The 27,600-nt window shown below is 36.3% G+C and overlaps 1 protein-coding gene across 1 annotated transcript in view; it reads right to left on the bottom strand.

Annotated features, from left to right (window-relative positions):
* LOC134803929 (glutamate receptor 1-like) overlaps positions 1-27,600 on the bottom strand; it is a 158,755-nt gene that overhangs the window by 71,382 nt on the left and 59,773 nt on the right. The window contains exon 2 of the mRNA XM_063776749.1: positions 19,075-19,227. Within this exon, the coding sequence (XP_063632819.1) occupies positions 19,075-19,227 (153 nt within the window). The remainder of the gene's footprint in view (positions 1-19,074; positions 19,228-27,600) is intronic.

The following is a 27,600-nucleotide window of genomic DNA, read 5'->3' as shown; positions in this document are numbered from 1 at the left end:
TAAAACAAATAAACTATTCTTTATCGCTCAAGTAGGACGCGGCCTGATGTATCTCGTTTGACTCTCAGACTCTTCATACTACCTATATTCGTCTGATCTTCTTTAAATATGAGTATGACATGTGACAGAGACGAGAACTGAGACGTCTAGTTTATATATAAAGGCAAGTAAAATTAATTTTGTTAAGCTTAAGTATTACATAATCCCTTTGGTATCGTTAGTGATCACTGATCAGGTAGCTATTATCAAAGTTTCGATTTTAAGGATTCCCGGCAGTGATCACTTTGGGGTGGCCGCATGTAAGAGACAGCATTTTATCGATTTCAGATTACAGTAGAGGCAAAAGTGCAGCCGGATTACCGCAACGCTTTGCTTGTAAAGGTGAGTCCCCGCCGGCGTTCGTGGTATCACGGTACGTAGGTCCTTTATGCTTCCGCCATATACTAAGCTAGACCAATCTAACCAAATGGGGAACAATAACGGTAGGAAAGGATAACAAACCTATTGACCTGTGTCTTACTCGTTTTATACACAATAGAGGAATCTTACATTGTCCTGTTAGAAAAAGTATCTTGGGTATGTGTTAATTCAGTAAAATGTGTATTTTATCTAGATTGACTGGCATCTGTGAAGACATTTGTGTGATTGACTCACAAACACGTAAACATAATTTTAAACATTAACTAAATATGATTCTAAGAACAATATGTACCTACATGATTTATTATATTCCACTTTCACTTTTTAGATAAGTAGGTCCCCATTTTTACAATCGTACAACTACATATTTAATCAATCAATGAAGTAAAAGATCTGAGTTTAAGTTACTAAAGACCGTATCGTTAATTATAGGGACAACTTTACTTAGCCATTTTCTTTTGGTATTATATTTTTATTTCAAAATTACGCATGTGTTTAATTAGTGCTTTAATAAGGAACACATTTCGACCTGGGACCTCAACGTAAAGCATATGGTTTGGACAAAATTTACCCAATCCTCTCGAGTAACAATTACGACTGCTGACAAATACTACAAGAAAATTTGCGGTTTGCGGACAAGACAATAAATAAAAAAATAAAATCGTACTATGTAAACAACAATTGATGCAGCAAAATACATGATTCGTATAGCAAAACATCTGCACATAGTCTAAGCATTACTTTTCGTTAAAAAAAAGCTTAGGATCTGTGCATGGTGGCCTTTTAGAGAATATGGCATGTTGCTTACGACAACTCTGACTTTGACATCCAATATAACTATCATCAACTATCATGGAGCGTTTCTATCGACCCGCTCTAGCGATGGATCAACGCCATGAATGTCCGTTAGGCTTTGGTTTTTAGCTTATTCGGGTCAAACAGATCACTGTGTTATGTCTTTCCTGTAGACATACACGAGAGTTAAGGGCTATAAAGGCTAATTTTCTTATTTAACCCTTATCCACGTGAAAAGGTCCTCCTTTTATTTAAAGAACTATGATAAAATCATTACTTACATGCCCACAAGCTGTTAACTATTGCCCACAGGAGAGAAAACTAGTGTGTTCGCGCGAACAGTACATTTTTCTCTCCTGTCGTCAGTCCTGTCTACAGGAAAGACATAACACAGTGATCTGTTTGACCCATTCTTCTAGCTGTCTCCGTCATTTCGCTTGCATCAGAGATTGAAGGGATTCCATAACGTGGGGTGAAAATCGTTTTTATGTAAAAATAAAAATTCACCACATTTATTCCGCAGCTGCTCAATTGAACAATCATTCAAGAGGACACTATTAGATAACATGTTTTGGCAGCCTATTAACCTGTTGTTACTTTAAATCGTACCAAAGAGTCCGTGAAATAGTCTCAAATTCAGTGTTTTCGCCAGGTTTTTCAAACTGTGGGTCGCAACCCCCAGGGGGGTCGCGGCACTTGTCCAAGGGGGTCGCGAAGCTCAGCTTTGAAAGAAACTTATGGAAAGCAGATTTCATTTTATTTAACTTAGATATAATCCAATCCTTTAAAATTTAATGGTCGTTAACGTACATATCAATAAAACAAAAATTTATTAAACAGTTAAATAAGTTAAGATCTGTTAAGCCAGTCAAATTAGATTTTTTCCAGGAATTAATTCCCAGCAAGCTGGAAATCGTCTTAATACCTTCATTTGGTTCTAAATTAGTGTAATCCGAGTTTGCTCCATTCCAAGGAGCTGTGGGAAAATTTTTGTCCATTTTCAGTTTTTGCTTGTAGTTCAAAAACGGTACGTCCGACGGATAATTTGCTCTAATCATGATAAAAATTGATATCTGAGGATCCGAAAAGTACCTTAATATGAATTAGTAGTCAAACATTGTTAAATATGGCCGCCACTTTGAATCAGGGACCGTATAACCGGTTTTATTAAATACCTGTATAAAAACTGTCAAACGAATACCGGTTAAAATGTTATACCTATATTCGCATTAGAGGTATTGCTGTCATTCCGTTTTTGTCTTTATCGCTATTTGTACACTAATTGACATAATGAAATACCGGTATTCATTAATACCTCAATAATAACAGGTATTCAGTATACCGGTAATGGTTTTCGTATTTAATACCGGTATTCATTGCACTTGATCAAAGAGTAACCAAAAACTTTGCGACAAGAGGTTAAAGTTGTTGTTAAGTCCTCATGCCAAAGACATATGTAACTTACTATCTATTCTTTTTGCTCATGCTTATATTGATCGCTGTACAAGCGAAAGATTTCATGATTTAACCACGAGCGTAGCAAGTGGTTCGAAATCTGTAAAATTGAGCGTTGCGACCGTTTCAAGGCACGAGGTTAATGAATGAATTAATGAAAATAATTAATCCCTGAAAACATTTCCATATGAAATATGAGCGCCGCGCCGCCAAAATTTTCGCGCCGCCGCCGCCGCCAAAATTCTGCGCTATCGGTGTGGAATCGGCGTGACCTTGTTAGATACTAGAGTCTGTCTAAGCTAACTTTGCACCGATTTGAACAGAACAAAGTGAGGGAGTGTTATTATAATATAAACGTCATATTTTCATAGAACTTTGACATTAACGATGATATTTACACACGTTGTCGTTGCAAATGCTATGCAGATTAGTTTGATCGGGAATTTATTGCTTTTATATAACGTGCTAACAAATTAGGTACCGATATTTTAAGAGATGGTACTTTATATAAAAACAATTAACTTTAAATAGAAATCAAGAAAACTTTTCATATCATTTTTTTTTTATTTACCGAACAAAAATATAAATTAAAATTATATCTAAAAATAATCATTACGTGCATTTAACCACATAAAGAAAAAAATACATAGAGTGCTCACTCAGAAAAGTCTAATGCTCAACAACTTTCAGCGAATATTAAACAAGGATTAACTGGAACTTTATTTTCAACTCCTTCTGCTTTAATATAGTAGTAGTAGTAGTAAAACACTTTATTGTACAAAAATCAAAACAAAACAGGAAAAATAACATTCGTCATTAGTACAAAGGCGAACTTATGCCTTTAAGGGATCTCTTCCAGTTAACCTTTGAGCAATATTAGTTGTAAATAGTTGTTCAATACAATTTTTGAGACATTTTTGAAATGAATATTCTTTTTAGGGTTCCGTATTTCGTACCAATATCAAGTTGATATCAACAGCAAAAAAGTTTCTTGAAGGGGTTTTTATATGTAGGCTTTTAATATCGTACATTTAAGTCACATTCACTCATTGATTCATTCATACTATTTTTGCGATTAGTAGGTGGTCTGTGCGAGCAGTGTGTGTAATCATTCACCTCTCCTGGCGATACGTACATATAATAACTATTATATTTGACTATAGCTACCCGCACTGACTTCGCACGGATTACACAAAACCTTAACAAATTGTACACCTAAACTAAAGCTTCCACAAAAATCTTTCTATTGATAGCTGAAATCCGCATGAAAACCAGTTGAGTAGGTTTTGATTTGAGTTCATCGTGAACATACATTCATATAGTTACAGACAGACGCGGCGGGGGACTTTGTTTTATAAAGTGTAGTGAATTAGTGATAGATTCAATTAACAGTAACCTCACAATATAAAGAGATGTTCATTATGCTGCTTATCTACAGTTAATGCCATGAAAAACTTTTTTCCTACCATAATTCAATAAATTAAATGAAATTAAATTAAATGAATTAAGGTTTGAATTCTCTTCGCATAAACCAAGTTTTCAAGGCTACGCCGCCGATTCGCCGCCACCGCCAACCAATTTTGACCGGCGAACCGCCGCCGGCTAAATGCCTATTGGGCGGCGCTAGACGTGCGCGCCGGTCGAAAAAAATTGGGTGGTGGCGCGCCAGAAAAAAATCCACGGCGGCGGCGTGGAATTTTTCAACTTTTCAATATTAAGACGTATAATGAAAAGCCATGCTTAACCCTTAAATCGACAAGGGAAAAAATCTCAAAAAACTGTGTTAGTATCATTTTTTTGGTGTTATTATCTTATTATGTGGTTGTTTATTGTAGAAAAATCATGAAAAATCTATTTATAATAGTTTCGAAAAAAACATAGGTATGTCAAATATGTTGGATGTTGCCAGTCGGTGTAAATAAAAAGATACGCCGCATAATGAAAAGACGTCTAGTATTTTGGACGTTGCCTAGTTAGTATACAGTACTTTATATGCATAAGGTTTTTTTTGTCAAATTCATGTTTTTTTTTTAATAAATATAGAATAATTGCATTTTTAATTACAAATACACTTACTGATAATGTCAACTTATGTTATGATCTAAAGTAAAACCTATTATTTTTATATTTTTCCAAAAGCTTTATAGCTCGTAGGTGGTAAAATTTTACCAGTCATTGGCGTCATTTTATTAACATTAAATCAAACTTAGCGGGGTATCGTAGGATGCAGCAACATCTGAGCAATGGTATACAACAATGCATGCAATTTTATCAATATTTTCGTAAGAAATTTCTCAAATGAAATCGGGTCTGTCTCTTGATGTCTTGATGAACGCACAGGAAAAAAAAAACCGTAATAATATTTTTTTATCTATTTGGTTCATTACGTTTCAATACGACAAGTAATGACTTTTTAAAAGGTTTTGAAACACCTATAAAATCCCTCTGTTTAATTCATATTCATATTCATAAAAACTACCAGAAAACGTGATAATTTTACTCTTCGCATACTTGGCACAAGTGCCCTGTAATCGACAACGGTTAAAACACTGGACATTATACTTTGTAAATGTGTTTTACCCATAGGTACATGGTACATACAACACATTTTTATGTAAATCGTACTGCCACATAATAAATAGTTAGTATGGTGTTGGTGCGACATAAAATAGTAGAAATTAAATTATATGACCAAAAAATTTCCGTAAATACGTAATTATTGCCATGTTTAAGTAACTATTTTACGTCAAATATGTGAGAGTTACGTAGGAAGTGGCGCCTATTTCAACTATTTCTTATCGGACTATAACCTATTACATATTTTAACGCTGCATAATACTGTCTTATAAAAAATATTCGGCGCGCATTTTAATCTACCGGCGGCGGCGGCGGCGCGCGGACTCCTTATGGCGGCGGCGCGCACGTCTAATCGGCGCTCATATATTTGAGATTATAAACTACATACGTAATAAAATACAATTAAATCAACAAAAAAAAACAATTAAATGAATCAAATGAACGCTATTAAATATTTATCATTCAAAATCATCACCTAACAGCTAATTTTACCAGCCAACATGAAAACGGGCATTCTAAGATCCGGATCTTAAGTATTTACAACTTTACAAGCGGGCCGGACAACGTCCTTGACGAGTAGCGAAGGAACGAATCGTGGTACTACTACAACCGGTATTGGCACTTACTTATTACCGGTAATAGCTTTAGGAGTAAACTATCAAATAGTGGTATTTGTTGTCAATTGGCTAAACCGATAACACTATTGAATACCGGTATTCGAATACCTCTATTCGGAGCTTAAGTGATATAAATACCCAAATTCAAATTACACCGGTTATACCTCAATAATAACCTGTAGTCAGAATACCGGTAACGGTCCCTGCTTTGAATTTGTATTTTTTTGGTAAAATCGTGTTAAAATCCGATTTTTTTTTACCAGTGTCTGATCCACAACAACCTTGCTGGTAGTGATAGTGACATTAATTTTGACGGTGGGTTCCTTCTACATCGAGTGGTTTTGTCAATCCAAGGTAAAATGTATTTCCCAAGGCTTCCAAAATTTATCCACACCTCCTGGGATGGAGCAAACTCAGATTATTCGCATTTAGGACTAAATGAAGGTATTAAAATGATTTCCAGTTTGCTGGGAATTAATTCCTCAAAACGCTTTATTTAGCCATTCTTTGAACCCAGAACGTACCAGACTTATGGGTCAAACAGATCACTGTGTTATGTCTTTCCTGTAGACATACACGAGAGTTAAGGGCTATAAAGGCTAATTTTCTTATTTAACCCTTATCCACGTGAAAAGGTCCTCCTTTTATTTAAAGAACTATGATAAAATCATTACTTACATGCCCAAAAGCTGCTAACTATTGCCCACAGGAGAGAAAACTAGTGTGTTATCGCGAACAGCACATTTTTCTCTCCTGAGGGCAATAGTTAACAGCTTGTGGGCATGTAAGCAATGATTTTATCATAGTTCTCTAAATAAAAGGAGGACCTTTTCATGTGGATAAGGGTTAAATAAGAAAATTAGCCTTTATAGCCCTTAACTCTCGTGTATGTCTACAGGAAAGACATAACACAGTGAACTGTTTGACCCTTATTCAAAAAAGTATTTAAAATCCAACATTTTCCATCACCAACCAGTGTTTCATTTGAGAAATAACTTAAAAGTTGTTTTTATTTTAACTTTGCACGCTCTCCACTATAGCAGGAATATGAATTTCCACGTTCACGGAGTAATCTGATGATATACCTTGAATTATTTTAGCCATTCTCAAAGGAAAGAATCAAACTGCATTAGGTACTGTGTAAAGATGTTGTCCATAACTCAATTTTTGCTATCAATCCATTAATTTTATCCTTATTTACTTAATAATATGTAAGTCGTTTATATACGGATTTTTGCTCCCGTGATAAAAAAAATACCATCCTATAAAAATAAATATAGAGTGCGTTCCAAAACGCATATGTAACTGAGTGAATGATAGAAAGGTGCGTTCCAAACACTGGTCTGTGGTTCCAAATTTGTTAGAGTCTGTCCGGAAAGAGAAGAGCCGTAGAATGTATGGGATCCCATACACTTCACGACTCTTCTCTTTCCGCACATATATCTATTAGATAGAAAAGGGTCGCGAAAAAAATTTAGTGGTCATAAAGGGCCGTGACACCATAAAGTTTGAAAAACACTGCTATACGGTATTAAAAGCATCATAAAGTCCCTAAAATAAAAAAAATGTCAAACCTTCTTAAATCAGATATAGCTTAAAAATACCCTCAGATCAAACTCTTAGAACATAGTAATACAAAATAATACACATGCCAACAGTTAGACCAGGTTTTATCTGTCCCTATACTTAACAATACGGTCTTTACTAAGCAGCAGCTCGATTCCCACATGATAAAAATACGAAAAATACTGTAGATTGTAACACATGAATCAGAAAAAAGTGTATACGGTTGATTCATTACATGCCAGATATCCAATAACGCGGCTAGCACGTGGGTCGAGGGGACGCTGACGGGTAGCACCCGATTTCTATCATGGCGGAGTGTCCACATTCTTGCCCGCCGAATAACTGAGCCCTCGGCCGTGTTTGTGACCCGTGTGTCCCAATATCTTCGCGTCACCCAAGACGACCTATTGATAGACATCACAATGATGACGGTCGGCTGATTGCGTAGCATAGGCAAATAAAGTGTTAAAAACATGTTTCGCTATGTGTTTGTATTAGCTTTTTCTCGGAGTACTCAAAAGTAAATAAGTACCTATTTACATATACCTATATATGAACTTAAATTCTTTCGCAATAAATATTATTTTAATTCTAAATCTATACCTTATTTTATTACAAGAATGAAATTAATATCTTATATCTATATCATAGGTAGGTTCACTGTTTGTTTTAAATATATTTGGTGCCAATTTTTTTTTCAGAGACACTTAGGTACTTATTTCAAATAAATACCTAATACCAACTTATTAACAGGTCCGGAAAACTTCACAAGCTAAACAGCACAATATTTAGTCTCCTGCTAAATTACTACTACAACGCCTATCTACAGTTTACCTCTCAGGTACGGAATGAGTAAATACCTACCTTATATATGTTGCCTGTCAGCCTCTCAGCCTATTCAGCTAACCATTGACTACACGCTTCTTCATTTGCAACGCTCTCGGGATAATCAAATACTGCTGCATGAGTTGTGACGTACGAGTACGAGTTTTAGAGGTAGGACAGTTGCATTTCGGGTCGCTTTTTGGAGTAGTCTATCAGGAATACCTACATAAAGCCTAATCAAAGTTAAAGGCTAAGATCTTTATTTTTCAAATGAGGCATAAAATGGACTTATGAATGCCAAAAATCTGTCACCGGTTCGTAAAGAATAACGACGACGTACAGTCGCCATCTGATATATCGGAGCGGCCAACTTACCTTGTGTACAACGTAAAAAAGTTCAATTTTTACGTTGTACACAAGTCGCCTTATCACGTAGAATGAAATTCCTACCCCACCTAAGTCCGATCTAGAATGACTAGAAACAAGTTTGCCGGGACACGCCCCTCCCGTGGCAGCCGTTAACGACCAAGTCACTCAACGTTTTAGGCGCTGATTTATTTACCACTAGCACATCTGTTCCGTGACACAACTGGCTAAATGATACTTTGAAGTTGTCAAATTATCGCGTACTTTGCCAAGATTCTGACGCCGTCGCAAGTTTCGCAAATTACTGTTTGTAATACGGTTTCTCGTAACGTTGCAACTATCAGCCCGTGCTAACTAACCGCTCAGTGTTAAACACTGTAATACGATGCGTATTTTCCAGACTTGGTATATATATTATGACAGTACACTAGGTATACTTACATTTTTAGAGTACCGTACCCAAAGGGTAAAAACGGGAACCTATTACTAAGACTCCGCTGTCCGTCTGTCTGACACCAGGCTGTAACGCATGAACCGTGATAGCTACTATAGCTAGACAGTTGACATTTTCACAGATGATGTATTTCTATTGCCGCTATAACAACAAATATGTACTAAAAAGAAAATAAAATAAATATTTAAGTGGGGCTATCATACGCGTTGTTTTGCCGTTTTTTTGCGTAATGGTACGGAACCCTTCGTGCACGAGTCCGACTCGCACTTGGCCGGTTTTTCTTATGTACACCGACATAATCAACGCTACGTACATACATACATTAGTATCAACTACATATTTGTAACATACTGTAGGTACATTAATGTGGACGCCTTGATTAATACAGTAAATAAGTACATATAAAACGAAAACAAAAAAACTGTTGTGTGAAATAAGGTGCATGTATAATTGTAGTATCTCACAATAGTAAAATTTGGATTTAGGACATTTTATTTATTAAAATAGTATACAAGCGTTTTTACTAGCGTTTTTACTTACGTTGTATGTACCATTAAAGGTTATATTCCAACTGTGACTGCTGCAGCGTTGTAACCAGCGGAAAGCGAAAGATATCACTTTACCGACATATCCTAGCATGTTTGTGTCCTTTATCTGTGTATAGAACTGGGCCAACACGTATTCATTTCCAGAGCACAACCGTATTAAATATCAGTGTAAATGTTAATATATTTTGGCAACACTGGAGCCGCAAAATTTACTTAGACACCGATTTTAGAGAAATGTTGGTGCCTCAATATTAATGAATACAAATTCTAGCTACACATTTCATTCATTATATGGCGAGGAGTCAGGAGTTGTGAACGTGGAACGCTGGGAACGAGGTAAAAGTGACCGCAGCGGAACGAAGCATAGCGTACAAAGATTAAATTGAATCTGGCAACCTGCCAGAGATACTGTGCAGAAATTACAAAATATTATGCTGATTTGAACTTGAGCAAAAGGTTGCCCGCTTCTGAATTCGGCTAATGACAATATTTCCCTCTAGTCGCTACAAAAATGTAGGTACTCTTATTTTATACTCACGGAATCATATTGTATTTTATGTAACATGGACCTAAAGCAATCTGATTAAAGTTTAACAGTAGCTACATATGGTGCTACTTTCCCGCACTAGAGCGGGAATAAACACTTTCCGCCTATGTCGAAATTTGGAAGGGCCAAAAATGTACCGTAAACCGCACGGTACTCGTGCAAAAAGGTGATTCGCAATTCTTGTCGGTTTAAAACACTCCCACCACTCGTTTCGAATTTCCTACTTTCCGTAAATCGTAAATAAATATTATCTAACAATAAAATAAAAATTGTAGTATATAAAACTGAATATTTATATGTAGGCAGTAAGTTCTTAATAAGTAGTAGAAAACAGACGACAGTTTGGACGATTTTATTAACAGGAACCTATAAGAAGCTAAAGCTAAACATATAAGGCTATTCAACGTCAACTAAGGTAAACCGGAAATCCTAATTTTGCTCTTAGAATACACGTAGCTAAGTATATTGAAATCTTAATCTTAAGAAATCCTGGGGGTCGCGAATTTTATATAAAGATTAAGAGACCTAGTAAAAATTAGCAGAATAAAGATTTTCGGGATTGAGGTGCATTATGCGTATATGTCAATAATGAAACCAATTTTGCAGTTTAAGTGTTTTTATGGTCAACCCTTTTTTCAGGTTAAAGTAACCGAATTATAAAAACAAAATGCAACGTTTTTGATAACACACGCAGTGCAAGTGTTATTTACTTATACGTCATATTTTCATAGAAATTGGTCGTTTAAAATAACACTTGCACTGCGTGTGCTATCAAAAACGTTGCAGACTTATCTTAGTCTAACTCTAGCTGGTGACGAGTAAGAGTGTTCAATATGTCACTCATTTTAATGAAGGGATTGACAGTGTTTTTGTATAAATATAGTAGTAAGTAATATATTCATTTAGTAACGCTGCTGCGCTCGCAATCTGAATGCATAGACTAGGAATCCTCTAGACGGAGCTTAGAGCAATTATTTCATGAAACCAATGCTGGCAAAAATACAGGGGTGCGGGGGACGAGGTGAGCGAGTCCCGTGCCGTGATTGGTCCGTTCAAAGACACGGGCGTCATACAAAGACACTTGACTCGAAAATGGAGTAAAACTAGGTACTGTATATTTGTGGCAGAGGGGGTAGCGCTACTAGTTATGCTCAGTCTGGAGGATGTCTTGTCTGTGTCCGAATGTAACCTTTTTACAATATCATAGAGTCTGGCTACTGAAATATTACACAAATATTTGGCGGGAAATTCAAAAAATCTTGGGCTGGTCACACTTTGTGTAGTAGGAATTATAGTTATGATACTAGAAAAAAAATTTGATTTTCTGTGCACACGTAAGGTACATAAGGATATAAGTTAAATATACGTTGAAGTGCGCTCAAAGTCAGCTCACATAATTTCTACCACTATGTAAAGTACAGTCAACGATAAACACATATGTTAACACTTTCTCACCATATACCATTGTAAAAAGGCGAAAAATTAAATGTAGTGTAAATAAGACCTAGCTCGATAATACCGTAATATTAATCCATCACCAAAAAAAATACATAAGTACTACGCCAAATATGCTAAATGCTAAGTATCAAAATATTTATAGAGCACCAACCTCCTAATTTGTTTACATTTGTTTAGGAGTTGTAAACATTGCAGTTTTTTGTTATACAACGCTACACGTCGACTTCGCACATTGTCGTAATTATTCACGAGCTTAAATAATAGTTTGCGAACCTCACTCAGTATAGACATTATTAATATTATTTAAAATAAACCTCTTATAAACCGCAAACAATTTGAATGAATGACATAAATTGACAACTGACTTTTAGCTTTTTTTTTAATCATAGACAATTGGTGATACAACAACGAAATATCTGTCAACAATTTTTGGCTAGCCAGACTCTAATCGATTTACGGCTGCTGCAACTTTAAATTAAAAAGCTTAATGTTTTTGTATAAAACTATAAACTAATAAGAGTTAGACCAAGAATAGTCTGCACCGATTTTGATAGCCCACGCAGTGCAAGTGTTATTTAAACATCATAATTTCATAGAAATTTGACGTTTAAAATAACACTTGCACTTCGTGGGCTATCATAATCGCTGTAGATTTTTCTTGGTCTAACTATATTCGCACTATTAGAACCAGTTAAATTATTTTATTTCAGTTTCTAACTAACTACGAATAGTAGTTAGTTAGAAACTGAAATATAAATAATTTAACTGGTTCTAATATATGTATACACATATATTCGGTTCGAAAATGAACGTGGAATGTATATGTATACCTACTACCAAAATTGAACTCAATATACAAGTTTTTTACAACAGTACAAGAGTTTTATACATATCGAAAAAAAAACGGATAACACATAAAATCGCCTACATAGCTACAGTTGAGACTTTAACTTTTTATAGGGGCTTTAAGAGTGAAAATTCAACGGATCTCTGTGAACAAATAGTAGTCCCTGAAGAGCGGAAACTGCCATAAAAATTCGCGTCGTCGTCATTAGTCGGCGACGTGTTTTGATCAGGGAAACGGAGCGGCGGCCAACGCGGCCCGCCCTTTATCTTCGACTTGCAATTTTAAATGAGGCCCCGTGAAAAACCGACTCAAAGAGAAGTCGATTTTATGTGCCAGAGGAGACGGCGGTGTATTTGTTTGATGGCTTTCACGAGACAGCTGAAAAATATCACCTCTGTCATTTCACTCTCTAAACTTTTCACAACTCTACCTACATGAATGCTTATAGGCGAATGTATACATAAAACTCTTGACACACTCAAATATATAAATATTTGTATATGCATATTTATATATTTGAGAAGACACATAACGTACGTACCTACGTCATGTGTCTTCTCTAAGGATGTTTGATTGCGTTCCGAATTTGTTCATCATTTAGTTTTTGATGAAAATATTAATTCTTGTTTACAAGCTTGGCTTTTAACTTCAGAATTTCGTTCTTTACATCGGGATTTCAATAAACTCATACTTAATTGCTGATAATAGTACCTAGATCTTGGTTAATTACTTAATAGTGATAACTTAAAGCTTATGTGATGATCATAATAACACTGCGTCGCTATTAATAAGGAATTTGAACAATAAGTGGTTCGAAGCCTATAATAATGTACATGATTAATAATATCTAAGTTATTACAATTTTACAACTTCTTGCAGTAGGTTATATGAATTATCTACGCAACAATATTCGCAGACATAATTTACACGACCACAGTCGGGGCTCATCTAAGCGAGCCGTTCTAACATGCAATTGCTTTCAAGTAGGCTTTTATGCCCCGGATACGACTCGCGACAAATGTTTCACCATAAGGAGAGACGTCACAATGAACAAATTAACCCCCCCAAGTGGTTCTAATTGTTATAAAAGGTTTTAAATGATGATGAGCATTAAATTGTGATTATTAATACCATATATTTAGTTGGTTACCAGTTTTCAAATATTAATAGGTACTTAAATACAATTCGTTTGAAAGTATAGGGACATAATGGAAACATATGTGCACATGTACAATGCCAAAGCAAGTGCTACCAACTACCGTTCTCGTCGGTACGTTTTCTTGTGCATAGTAGGTTCTGCCATCTTGTAGGCTACATAGGAAGCATAAACGTCACATTTACGCCTCGCGCCAAAAATCGGACGGCTCCTATGCTGCCCCCTATAGTTCATGCACGGGGCCTATTGGCAATCAGTAGTGACACCTGACAAGATTCGTATAAGAAAATATTAAACATGATTGGTTATATCGTCGCCGATATTGCATTCCACATATCGAATTGATCCTTATTTCCATGCGTAAATAGGGCTCGCTCAACCCCAAACAGTGGTGATCTAGTATGTAATTCCGAGGGAATATTACGCGCGGCTGCTAAAGTCGCGCTGATAGATTCTTCTCACGTCGTGCGCTACTCGATGGAACCCCCCAGACTACCGAGAACAGACCATGCAGTCAGCGGGCTAACTTAAATTACTTAGCACATGCTACTGATTACAAAGTTATACTACTACATTCCTTTGAATAGAGCGCTTTTGACTACAAGTATGTAGAATATAATATGCAGTTAAGACAGATAGAGCGCTTTTGACTACAAGTATGTAGAATATAATATGCAGTTAAGACAGATTTTAAATGCATAAATAAAGTCCACATAATATTCGACACGTACCTACCTGATGAATATCTAAAAAATAAATACCAAAAAAGATTATGATATGAACGTTTTCCATATCTTCCGTGTGGCTAACGTTTAAATTTTTTGTTCATGAACGGTTAAGAAAGTAGCTTTATGGCTCAAATAATCGGACATTATTATTAAAAAAGTGAGTTATCTGCCTGTGTTTGCCTGTGGCATCTAAGTTTCGTCGGCTGGTATGTCACACTCGCGTGATATCGCAATTTTAATCACTCATGCCTATTATCGATAAAATATGAGATATAAAAAATACGGGAATCAGTTGTACGATTATTTTTCTCTCTTATGGATTAAAAAACGACTGTCAGAAAATACCCATGCATGATTTTTAAATTCTTTCACTCGGAATCAGTCATATTTTTATTTCATTGGTAAAAATGATCTCTTCTTTGGATATACGAGTATAATGATGTTGATGTCGAATTAATATAATTCGTAATTTATGTACCATATCAATACAATAAAATACCGTAAATGACAAAGTGTATTCATAAAAAAACACAACGTGTATATCTTCCCTATGTAAATGGGTAACATACATAATATACATATTTTTATTTTTTCACAAGTTAAGCACATTAAGTAGGTACCTATAATTCATTAGTAGGTAACTTAGAGCATTTAGTAACTGGAGACGTCATGGCTGTCATTTTGTATTCGAAATAGTCTGCCGTTTTTTGCGGTGGAGGGGACGTCAAATGGGTCTCTATTGTTTCCCAAATAGTTTTAAGTCATAATACTGTATTGTTTGTCCGAATTTTCGTTAGTCATAATTGGTTTTTCTCAGAAACGCGTAATTTTCAGGATTGCCATAAAACAAATCTAACCTATCCTATCTATAGAATAACCTTACGAGAATCCTGAAAAGTTAACGGTCACAGTTTTATGACTAACGATAATATGACCAACAATACATTATGACTTAAAACTTTATGGGAAACAAAGGGACCCCCGTACAAATAGCCATGTCAGTCCATATAAAAGTTTACACAATTGTGCAAGTTTTTCGGCAGAGGGGTAAGCTCTTAAAGGCGACTCCAGTTATTAAATGCTCTAAGGTAGGTAACAAGGTTCGGCATTTTGACATCGCATGTCAAGACATTACTATACCTATGTCTTACCCATCACGGTACAATAGTGTTCCAGACAGTTAGTGCGCGGAGCCGAAGTGAACACGTAGCAGTTTATGTGTTAAAGAGTTTTTCATCGTGCTTATGACCCTTGTATATAACCGCAGACACTACAGTGCCTCTGCCACCAGTTTTGACATTGACACATTCGCTCACGTCTATGTAACTTACTTTCTATGCATCTCGCTCGTACTCGCATAATAGTGCAAGCGAGATGTATAGAAAGTAAGTTACGTAGACGTGAGCGAATATGTCGATGTCAAAACTGGTGGTAGCCGTACAGTACTCACAAGCGGGAGCTGTAACTAGTTTTTAAAGAAGTTGTAGTTTTGTGGTTCGCAGAAAGTGCACGAACGTTTGTTGCTAAATTCGCGCCCCTCGACTCAAAAGTGTTTTGATCAGCCTACCGTGACTAGGCGAAATAAAAAGCGCGGCGGTCGTGCATCGCAATGAGACCGAGACAAGGACGGGGGAAAAGTGGGAGTTAATTTCATGACCCAACTTGCATAGTAAAGTAGCAACTTATAGAAGCTACATTTTTTTGCCTAGTTTGCCAATGGAGTTATTTTCTTATCCGATCTATAGAAGATTAATTTCGATGCTCGGTTTCAGCAACCAGATATTAGATGACGCTCGCACGTAGAAGGGGTAATAATAAACACCCACCTACTGTCTACGTTTCAGAAGCCCTACCTATTGCTTATACCCTTACCATTCTCTATCAGTTCGAGTTTCAATCCGTGTGATGCGAATATTATAACACTTTTTTGGCTGCACGCCACAAGCTTGAGCTCGAGTATTTAAATTGCGGCTGTAAAAAATACAGCGGTGCGCTTGACCTGTCGCGCACCTGTACCCGCCGCGCACAATATTTCACTGAACACCCGCACCCGCTGCACTGCTCTAATTTCCATCCTATTGCTGCCATTAACGTATATATCTATGGACTGGCCTTACGGGCACTAAAAATGGTACTAGTTTAGCGGTGTGACTCACGAATTCCAGCCAATCGTGCAGTCTAACACAACTAGTTGCGACCAATAGCGCGCGTGATGCGAACTCATCAACCAATCGCGCGCGTGATGCGAACTCATCAACCAATCGCGTTGTACCGGTGTCACACCGCTGTACTGGCCCCTGTCCTGTCATGCCTCATTATTATTGTCCGTAAAGCCAGTCTCTAGATATCTATGTCAATGATTGCTGCTAGTACTTGACGCTTCGGATGGGTTGCGATTCTCGGGATGTTCCAAGCAGTCAATAGGGAGTATTACTGCAATGTTCTGCCGCCAGAGCGCAGCACTAATTTGTTTGTAAACCATAGAGTAACTTATACATACTAGGTCTCATCAACAGTTTTTTGACAAGTTTTCACTATGACATTGATGCACCAAGGCGGATTGTTTACAGGTGACCTTCCGCGAAACGCGAAAATCGAAATTTCTTTATCTGCCTCTCTATCGATCGAATAAGCAAGAGTGATAGAGAGGCAGAAACCGAACTTTCTATTGTCGTGTTTTACGGTAGGCCACGTGATTGACCTAGTGACGTATGATGTATTGATGATGTCAATGAGGTTTGTTTACTGTATGTGCTAGTGGAGCCACCTACGCAGAGCTTTGCCTAATAGTCCCTATTTGAAGGAGCACGTTTGGCTATTGTTGTTACTCACTCTGCGTATGACTTGCAAACTAGGCAACACGAGCGGCCGAAGGTATTTGAAAGCCAAAAAGCAGTGAACCTTCTATGCGTTAGTAAAATTATCTATTCTGTGCTCAAGTACACTATGACGCTTAAATATAATAAAAGACATGGGGGCCGATTTTTGAATTTCGATCGTTCGATTTCTTCACTCGAAAATCGGTGGAAAACGGCGAAATGCTAATTTTTGAAATACGAGCGATAGTAATTGGGAATCGAGTGGTATTGACCAGTCGTTTTCAATTCTATTAGTAGAATTTAAATGCCTAGTAGTGGAGATATTATTGGACGAAATATACGAAATCGAGCGGTCGAAATTCAAAAATCGGCCCCATGCTCCTCCGCTTATCTCAGCGAATATACGTTGCTTTTGTAGTAATTTGGCTCAGTTGGAATTTCGTAAATTGGCTTAACCTGAAATTAAAATGGATATAGTCGATCATAGCTGCAACACGACTATAATTTCTTAACACGCTGATTAAAATAACTACCGGCATAAATTTAAATTATTTCGATTTTTTGGCTGTAAATTAGTCTTACAGTGACCAGAAATAAACCAAACAAAGAAAATATTAAATTTCTATGTAGCTACGTAGGTACAGTCACCATCATAAGTAGCGTATCAGACTATGCGCCAAAAGTATCTATTTACCATTATATCTGATAGCTTATCAAAAAGAGATGTCTCTATATGTAGAACAATCAAAATCAAGGCTACTTTTGATGCTGAATGTACAGCTCTTTTTAGGGTTCTTTACCCAAAGGGTAAAAACGGGACCCTATTACTAAGACTCCACTGTCCATCTGTCTGTCACCAGGCTGTATCTCATAAACCGTGATAACTAGACAGTTGAAATGTTCACAGATTATAACAACAAATACTAAAAAGTACGGAACCCTCGATGGGCGAGTCCGACTCGCACTTGTCCAGCTTTATTTATTTATCTTAACTTGCTATAATATTTAGCATGTGTTGGTGAGGTATTTTCCCAAGCCCATATTGAGGTTTTCTAATCAGCGTTACGCGTTACATCGTCATAAATTCTGGGCTTCGAATTTTCGTTTTTTCGCGTGAAGAATTTTAGCCCCTCATCGTAGTAGGCATGTAACAACATTTCTTGTGTACCTCGCACGGATTGGTAAAGAAACGAAAACGTATTATTATTGTCCATTGTAATTTGTTCATTAAACATGTAATTTTTGAAGTTTCATTAAAGAGTAAAAGTACCTACATTAAATTATTATCTAAGAAATAAGATTGTCGTACATAAGTCGTTACTGGCGGTCGGACATAGTGATAGTTTAATTTGTAGTGCTTTGGTCATACAATAATGAAAAAAAATGAAAAAAATCTTACCATAGTAAAATGAATACCTATACTTGTAGAGAGTAATAAAATTAATCTATGTTTGTGGATAAAATTTAAATGTTAGAGGGGCCTGGGCGAGACAAGCCTAGACAACGAGGGCGGGACGACCTAGACACAATCCTTAACAAGTGATCGGAAGAAAAAAGGTAATTATCAAGGGGAAAAGCTGCCCAGTGGGACACTAATCGGCAAGTAGGAAAGGCGACTAAAAGGGGTCCTCGGGGTCGGAGACGGTCGCAGCTAGGGACTGCGACTGAAAAAAGAGGGGACCCACAAAGGGGCATAGCGCTAGGACGGCACTGGCGCGTTCATTGGAGATCCCAGAGCCGTCCGAAATGCGCCGAGGAGGAGAACTGGGAGGTTTTTAGTCAATGAAAGTCCGACATAACCTCCGCGCTGTCCCTGCGGTGCGGAGGTATCCATAACGGATTTTCCTCCCAATAAAAAAAAAGGTGATAAAGGGATTGGGGTATCAGAATACTCACTGAGCCTGGAGAGTTTAAAAGCATCCGCGGTGTTGATAACGTCCACGTACAGCTGGAAGTCTAGCTTCGAAGTCTTGTTGAGCGTGGAATGCTGCATTATCGCGAATTTGAACGCGTTCTGGATCTCTTCTGTGTTTTGGTCAAACACCACACCTGCAACAAAAATAAAACAAATTACGATTTCAAGCTAACACGGTCATTTATACTGTAAATACTATTGAAATTCCTAAAAATCTCGTTTAAAGTAGTATTTACAAGTAGGGGAGAGACAGTCGTGTATAATGCCCTTTATTTAAAAAAGTGGCTTCAACTATTTTTCTGAACTATGAAACCGTTTTTTTTTTACATATGGCATGCCTGCACCCATGGATAGTAGGATATACAGGATACACTGTATTTACCATCTTCTGACAGAACAAAAATTTCAAAAAACTTGTATATTAAGTAATTATCGAGTTGAAAGTAATCACCCGTTTTCGTGTTTAAATAGTATTGAAGCCTTCTTCAAAGTCGAGGGTTAAATTCGCGAACCCTATCCTGTGTAATTTATGATTATTCGTCAAAGAATAAAGTTTTATTACGTTTCGCATGTAAGGCAAACTGATTAACTCCCATTTATTATTTCAACCACGACTTATGTAGCTACCATACACATACCTAAGTAAAACAGAGCAAAAAATATACGAAATAATGTCGTAAAGTTCAGATATATTATGGCATGTTAGGAATTCACGGGCAGGGTTATAGACTCAATTTTTAAAAGTGCTTGCTCCTCCGAGGTAATGGTATACCGATCGAATGACGTGACCGACCGATATAATATTTCAGTCAAGTGGATGTTTCTGAAGAAGCTTATATCATAAATAAATATACTTAGTTACTCTTAACTAAGTGCTAATTATGATTGTGTAGGTAGTGTAGCGAAACGCTACTGGCCGTTTGTAAAAAAATAAAATGCATATTTGCGATTATTTGGAATTTAAATTTTGATGGAATGTTCGAGAAAGAAAAAATTGAATTTGTTTTTTGGCAGATCGCTTGTGAATTTTGTGTGGAAAAGTGGTTTGTGCTCCCGGGTTGTTTTTAACCAGATTTTATATATAACCAGTTTGATATATAACCCGAAGTTTTTAAAGTGCGCGTAAATCCACGGGCGGAAAGGCTCCTCGTAAACAGTTGGCCACCCAAGCCGTGCGTGAATCGGCGTCAGGGAGGAGACGCTCCTCGTAGACAGTTGGCCACCAAGGCCGTGCGTGTATCGGCGCCGGGCACTGATGAAGTGAGGTGGCCCCATCGTTACCGTCCCGTCTACTGCCTGCCATCAGCGCTCTCCAAGAGGCGAGTGAGGTTTGCCTCGTCAGGCCTGTTTGAGGACACCAACTTGTGCGCCATCCATGCTATATGCAACTGGATTTGGATCCAGCTGCCGGCACCCTTGCGTGTGCTTCCACTTTGTCCCCTTTACCCTTTGTCCCCTTTCCTAACTGAAATTCAAGACTGCAATATCTTAATTTTAGCGATAGTTTTTCCAATCCCAATTTTTTTATAACCACCTAATTATTGTGCTTTTGTGTTTTTGTGCCATATTTTTGTTTCGCCATTTGTTAATATCTGTGATCCGCATACCTCTTCTTTTTTCTTCCTATAACTCCTCAAAATTCAAAAAACCTCGCTTGACGGGCGGCATAAACAAGCGGTTCAAAATTTAGGTATCATTCGCCAAATTGTCAACCATCATCGTCCATTATATTCGCCTCATAGATACATCTTTTTCCTTTCCAGCTAAATTCTCAACCGTATTCTTTTTTTTACCTTTCATGTTTACCAACTATGCGGAACGCAGAGAAATTAGTTTAAAAACGATCAAAATTGTGTTTTTAGTGAATTTTGTGAATAATATTTTTTTATACAGGGTGTAACCGGAAATAGATTTTTTTAATTAAAAAGTTTTCAAATTATACGTGTTCAGTGAATTACATTTGTTTTACTGCAGTAGGTACAAATTTATTTGTAACAAGGACATTATGTACCTAGCATATAAATATTTAAATCACATTGTTCACATAAAAAAAAATCACTATTTTATATAAGTAGTAATCTCAGTATTAATTGTATAAATAAACAACATTAGGGTACCTAACTATTTATTGATACATTAACTTAGCGAGGCAAGAGTAGGTTACTCAACTTTTAAATGTAATTTCCCAAAATGAGATACAAATAAAAATAGCTTATTAAATTAACATTCAGCTGGTTCAGCTGCCTATCTATGTAGTGCGGATTCTGAGTGCGACAGTAGTGACTTATACGCATACATTACAGACAGAGGGTTAAGGATGGCCGCTGCAGTAACGCAGATGCTGATCCGCAGATAAAGCGCAGGTTGGCACGCCGTAACATCACGCGGCTCGACTGAAGTGGACGGCAGGCGGCCCGGAATAAAACCTTCCCTGTCCATTGGTTTATGAATATGACTAGAGTGTGCGAGCGGCATTCACAATTTATTGTTTTGTGAGCATACGCTGCTGTGTAGTATTCCGGTATGGAATTTATGGCTTTAGTCTGCCCGGAGAAAAATATGGATTTATTGTCCTAGCTTCGCAACAAATCGTTATTGATTTCAGGAATGGTAGAAATGGAATTACACGGTGATTTACTGGATTAATAACCCATTGTTAATTTCATTTTATTTATGATATAAGTGAAATGAGTATTTAAGATATTTAAATTATAATCTTGCAACTAAGCTAAACTTTAAGTATCAAGTAAGCCATTTAAAGAAGCAGCATTTAAGCAAACAGGATGCATGAAACTTGGCAACCATGGAGATTTTGTTAGTGGGTAATTAGGTATGTACCTAAGTACTTACTTATATGTAAGTACTTACTTAGTTACTAAAACTAATATAATAAGAATTTTAATACTTACATACAGCTGCATCGACTGCAACTAGGGAATAATAGTGAATAGAAAATGTGTCAAACAGAAGCGCCTTCAAAATCAGCGCTCTCAGTCCACCCCGCTGAATAAATCGGAAAGTTCCGGCCACTTGTTTCGACTTTTGTTTGAAAGTGTAAAGGCCATGACGAGAAAAATACGCGGTGACTTACTTTTTATTGTAACGCGAATGGTTGGAGGAGAAAAGTTTCCTTATTTTTCACGTTCCGACGCCAGATGCCCTTAATGCTTTGGGTCACTTTGTTTATTATCCTGGGAAAATTTCAGAACTAACACCTCTTTATGACAAGGGAATCTGTTTTTATATATAAAACTCACGTTGTCTTACTTACATAACTGCGAAGCATAACACAAGTAGGACGATAACTGTGTGAAAAGTGTTTCTCTCGCCCAGCGTCATTGTTAGATAAAAGTGTAACATTTAATATATATATTCAAAATTTAAGAAAGTTTTGGGATTTTACTCAAAATCAGGAGTACTATTGATTAAAAATCAGAAGTTTTCCCCTCAATGAATAAACAATTATGTGTCTGTGTCATAAAACAAAACATACATTAATGGATTAATGAAGTTAACACACTGATGTGGACCCACACGCCGCTCTGGTGTGTGAGCAAGACAGAGTTATGCACCTATATTGCGATTGCGATGTCTCGCACGCGGGAGTGGCGTGAGATACGCATGCAATGTGAGCACAGCATAGATAATACTCAATAGGTAGGTCAGTTAAATGTGCAAGATGCTAAAAAATTTATTTGGCAATAGAAATTTTAATCTACACCTCAATAGGTGTTCATCAAATAGGGTATTTGACTGTATTTAAAATAAATTATTTTACACCATGCAAGAAATAAAGCACCATAAAATTTATAGATAAACGTAGACAGCAGTTATTTTTAGACACAATTTCTATTTTAAAACACGTACAAAACTATAAAGAGTAGGTAATTTGATTGTGACGTCACATGCTAGTGTTTCATATAAATTCCGTAGTAGCAAAATCGTTTTGAAAGTTCGATAAAAGAAACTAATTTGACTAGCAGTCAAATACAATATTCTATAGGGGTGTTTGGTGGTCATTAACTCTTAAACTCTTATATAGCCAATAAATAGGCTATGTATGAAAAATGAAAGTTCACTTTTTCTTTCTTTAAATAAGCATAAACAATATTAAGTACATATTTATTTAAGACAGGATAAAAATTCACACTATTAATATACTTAATACACTAAAAAGTTCATCCTTCCATTAATTACGAGTAATACCTAACAGAACATTAACAAGGTACGAATGGCATGTTACATAGACATATAGGGACTACCTAGGTACCTATATAGAAATCTTCAAACTCTAATGATGTCGGTAGTCGAACTTTACTGCTTGAAGTTTCACACGAACATTCAGAAGGTCGTTTCTTTAACCTTCTAAAGAGCGATTCTTTGCACCTAGTTTACATAAACTAGTTTTTGTATAATGTACATACATATAACCTTTTAATGCGAACGTTGACACGCTACTTAAAACGCTGTTAATAGCCAATGAGTGAATTGAAGTTACTTAAGCGGCCACAATCGCGGAAAAAACAAACCTGGTAAATATTTTTATCCTCGGGTGTCCTCGGCAAGGGCTACATGTTTGCGCCGTTTGGTGTCGAACCTTGGGGGTCCAGTACCAAATTATATGCTAAAAGAGATTTTTCAGTGCCTTGTAGATGCCTAAGGTAACCAGAGAGCTGGCAGCTATTTCGGCCTTTTATATTAAAATATTTACTATTTATTACATTTTAGAACATTTATATACGGTTTCATATTAAAACTACTGTCCGCTATAACTATTATTAAAGGATGCTGTGAATAGGCTCGTAAATTAAAAATATCCTCTAAATCGCTGCTATGGTGGGCAGTGTGCCCAGTAGGCCGGCCGCATTGCCACGTATTGCCATTATTATAATATATGTTTTACTCGTAAAATAACTTATTTGATAAGATATTTAAACGCGTTCGTAGTAGCAGCTGAGTAGATCAATGAGCATAATACATACTTACACGTATATTATTTCATGGTTATATTGGTAATAATGGTAATAGGTCAACGTCATGCTTATGATTACATCTCGCTGACAGACAGACATGTCCCGTTGGCACTCTTTGTATGCGGAATCCCGTATATAAACTATTAATAGTTGTGTCATAATCAGTGATCGTTAATTTTCCAGCAATTTTGGGGCAGGATTGTTGGTTAAAAGCATCTGTATGCCCTACTCTAGGTGGAATAGATAATTAGGGTTAATAATAGTAATATTAACCTTAACCAATCCTCTCCCTAGAAAAAAATTTAAGAAAATCCTTTATTTTTACTATGCTGCACCAAAATTGCTAGAAAATTAACGATCACTAGTCATAATAGACTAAAATGTATTGTATATGTATGACAAATACATTAAGTTAGTACAGTCCCTGGTCAGAATAGACTAACATGTATTGTATAGGTATGTATGACAAATACATTAAGTTAGTACAGTGCTTTCTCTGTTCAAGGTAAATTACAACTGAACACTATAAGGGAGGTTATTGTATTCACCATTTTTATTTTCACTAAAAATACATTTTAAGGCGCTGTCAGTTCAGGTCCTTCTCCGAACATATTCCATTCGTGATTTGATAGGTTTACACTAACGGATTCCATTTAGGTACACAGTCCTGTTTTGCTTTTAGTAAAAATCTAATGGAAGGCAACTTTTACCCTCCAGGCCTAGAGCAGAGCTGGATGGTTTCATCGTTGAAATTAAAACCTATCGATCGTCACTCACAAGTCTCACAACATGTAGTAATCAATTTATGTACCTAACTAAACTTATAAATTGATTCGGTGATTCCTACATTAGGAATCCTAACAGCAGTTATTACCCTAACTATGATTACCCTATCATTTGTGAACTACCTACCAGGGTGACCCAAAAATTTTAGGACATTTGTTTCTTACGTCTAACGTTTCACAAGATTGCTTTACGAGTTAAAACTTAAATCTATTAGGTAATTAACGAATTATCGTCTGTGACAATTATGAACATTATGCTGCAGTAAACATTCTTAGTCAACGTATTTTTGGCTAACCTGTATTGTAGATAACTTATAATAATAAGTTACTATTTACTACCCAATAACTAATGTTCATAGACTATGATCTGCTTAGGTCTAGTATCAATATGTTCATCCTTAGAGGATAGGGTACCTATACATATAAGGTAACGATTCTCTCCGCTAAAATGTGGGGTAGGTAGGTTTTGTAGCTAACTAATTTTTAGAGAGGGAACTACCGAATTCGTTTGACGTTGACGATTGTAACACAAATTAAGCTTGTTTACAAAAGCTACAAAAGGCAAACAGTATCAAACTCTTTATTTCAAAAGAGGAACTTCGTAACGTATCACCGAAACCCAATTATGAAGCAGAACTCGAACACGATTTTCAGCAAACTATTATCACTAAATCAGTAGGGAAGGGACCCGTACCATATGTCATTGCCATATTGATTACTCCGCGGTAGTTCGGTTTCAGCCGAACTACAATCCTGTTTAGGTCCCGTTATGGAACTCTCGGTGGGGATCGCTGTGATCCCCAATATAATTACAAACCATTTATTTCCCTTCGCGTGCCGCGTCATTTTTCACACGTTGGTTATTGAATTTTCACCTAACCGATAATTTACGCGTTACTCTTTGCACGCGATATGTTATTTTAACACCATAGCAAATGCTAGGGGTATATAAACTTAAAATCAAAACTAGTACCTACTAAAGAGTCACTTTTAGTTTGTATAACGTATTACTGTTCATTGATTTATCTATGTATTTACAGTACCTACTTCAGAATATAACCTACACTTGTATCGTAATACAGTGAAACCTGGATAACTGAGATCTCAAGGGACCTGCGAATTAGTCTCACTTAAACAGGTTTTCCACTTACACAGTTTTCTCAGATATCGAGGTTGATAAAAATATTTGTCTCACTTAAAGAGGGTCTCAGTAATAGAGTTCAGAATACAGGTTAGTTCAGTTACAGAGGTGAAATTATTAAATAAAACAACCTTTTTTGTAAACATTAAACATACAGTTGTAATCTTTAGATACATATAGGTATAGATAATCACAATCACAATAATCACTTCTTGCTGTGTAACTTTTTTTCTTATTTAACTAACTGTTTACTGTATGTTATTTCTGTCTTTTTTCTTCTTGTCTGTTACCTTCCGTGATTCTTCTCACTTGATGGTCTCATCGGAAGATCAGCGCTGGAAGCCACCAGCAACATGCTGAGATGGGGCCATTTCGTGGCACTTTAATCTTATTTTGTGTTTTCTTTTATACTATGTACTGTTCCGATTGTTTGTTTGTGCTTACGAATAAATCTATTCTATTCTATTCTATTCTATTCTAAAAGATAAAAAATCAACAAAAATAATCAAGTTAGTGTTTTTGTACACACAAATGAATCACTCAAAAAAAATTGTCATTTTTGTAAACATTAAACATACATCTGTTGTAATCTTTACATATAGGTAATCACAAAAAGGTAATCAACAAAAATAATCATCAAGTTTGTATTTTTGTACACAAAAGTGAATCACTCAAAGAAATCTGTCATTTTAGTTTGTCTTTTGGAACCATCAGCACTAAGATGTTTTTCTATGGAATAAATTTTATCAAATATATTTTGGTCACAAATAGTTGACATTTCAAAATAGCTATGCAAAGTTTCTAGTGCTTTTACTGCTTCGCGTTTAGAAATTTTTACTAAATTTACCTCCGGGCCCATTTCGTCATCATCTTCTTCATATTCTAACGAGGAAGACGAAAAGGTTTGAACAATTTCCACGGAAGACCAGCGTCGAGATCCTTAGATGGTATCTTGACATTACGCTGAGTGGAGACCTTTTCAGTGACGTTTAATAATAAATTAGTTCTGTTGTCTCATGTGATACCTAAATTTAAGCGTTTTCTAAATAAATTTCTTCTATTCTATTCTATTCTATTCAATTTCAGTTTCAGTAAGTTCCCCTGAAACTATTAGGTCATCGTCGACCTTTGTGAAATCCTCGAAAGTTGGCTGCTGGTTATTTGTGTTGCTGATGACGGCTAGATTCCAATCTTCAGGATCAATAATTTCGAAGTTATCATCCTCCTCTTGGAATCTTTCAGAGTCAGAACTTCAGATTTAAATCCAGATTTTTTAAAGCAGTTTGCTATAGTTGTTTTGGTTACAGAAAACCAAGCTTTCCTAGCAAATCTCATAGCCTGCAGAACATTGATTTCTGGACACTGGTCTTCTTCTATACATTTTAGAACATGTTTAACAACTTCTTTTCTGTAATAAATTTTGAAATTGTTGATGATGCCTTGATCCATCGGCTGCAATTTGCTTGTCGTATTGGCAGGTAGATAGACGAGTTTGATGTTACTTAGATCAGGCATATTATTGTGAGCAGTACAATTATCGACAAACATAAAAAATTTTCGCTTCTGGGCCTTCATTATTTTGTTTAAGTTTTTCAACCAATCGGAAAA

This window comes from Cydia splendana, chromosome Z, assembly GCF_910591565.1.
Source record: "Cydia splendana chromosome Z, ilCydSple1.2, whole genome shotgun sequence".
NCBI lineage: Eukaryota > Metazoa > Arthropoda > Insecta > Lepidoptera > Tortricidae > Cydia > Cydia splendana.
Note: the sequence above shows the minus strand (reverse complement) of the source record. Positions and strands in the feature narration are given on the sequence as shown.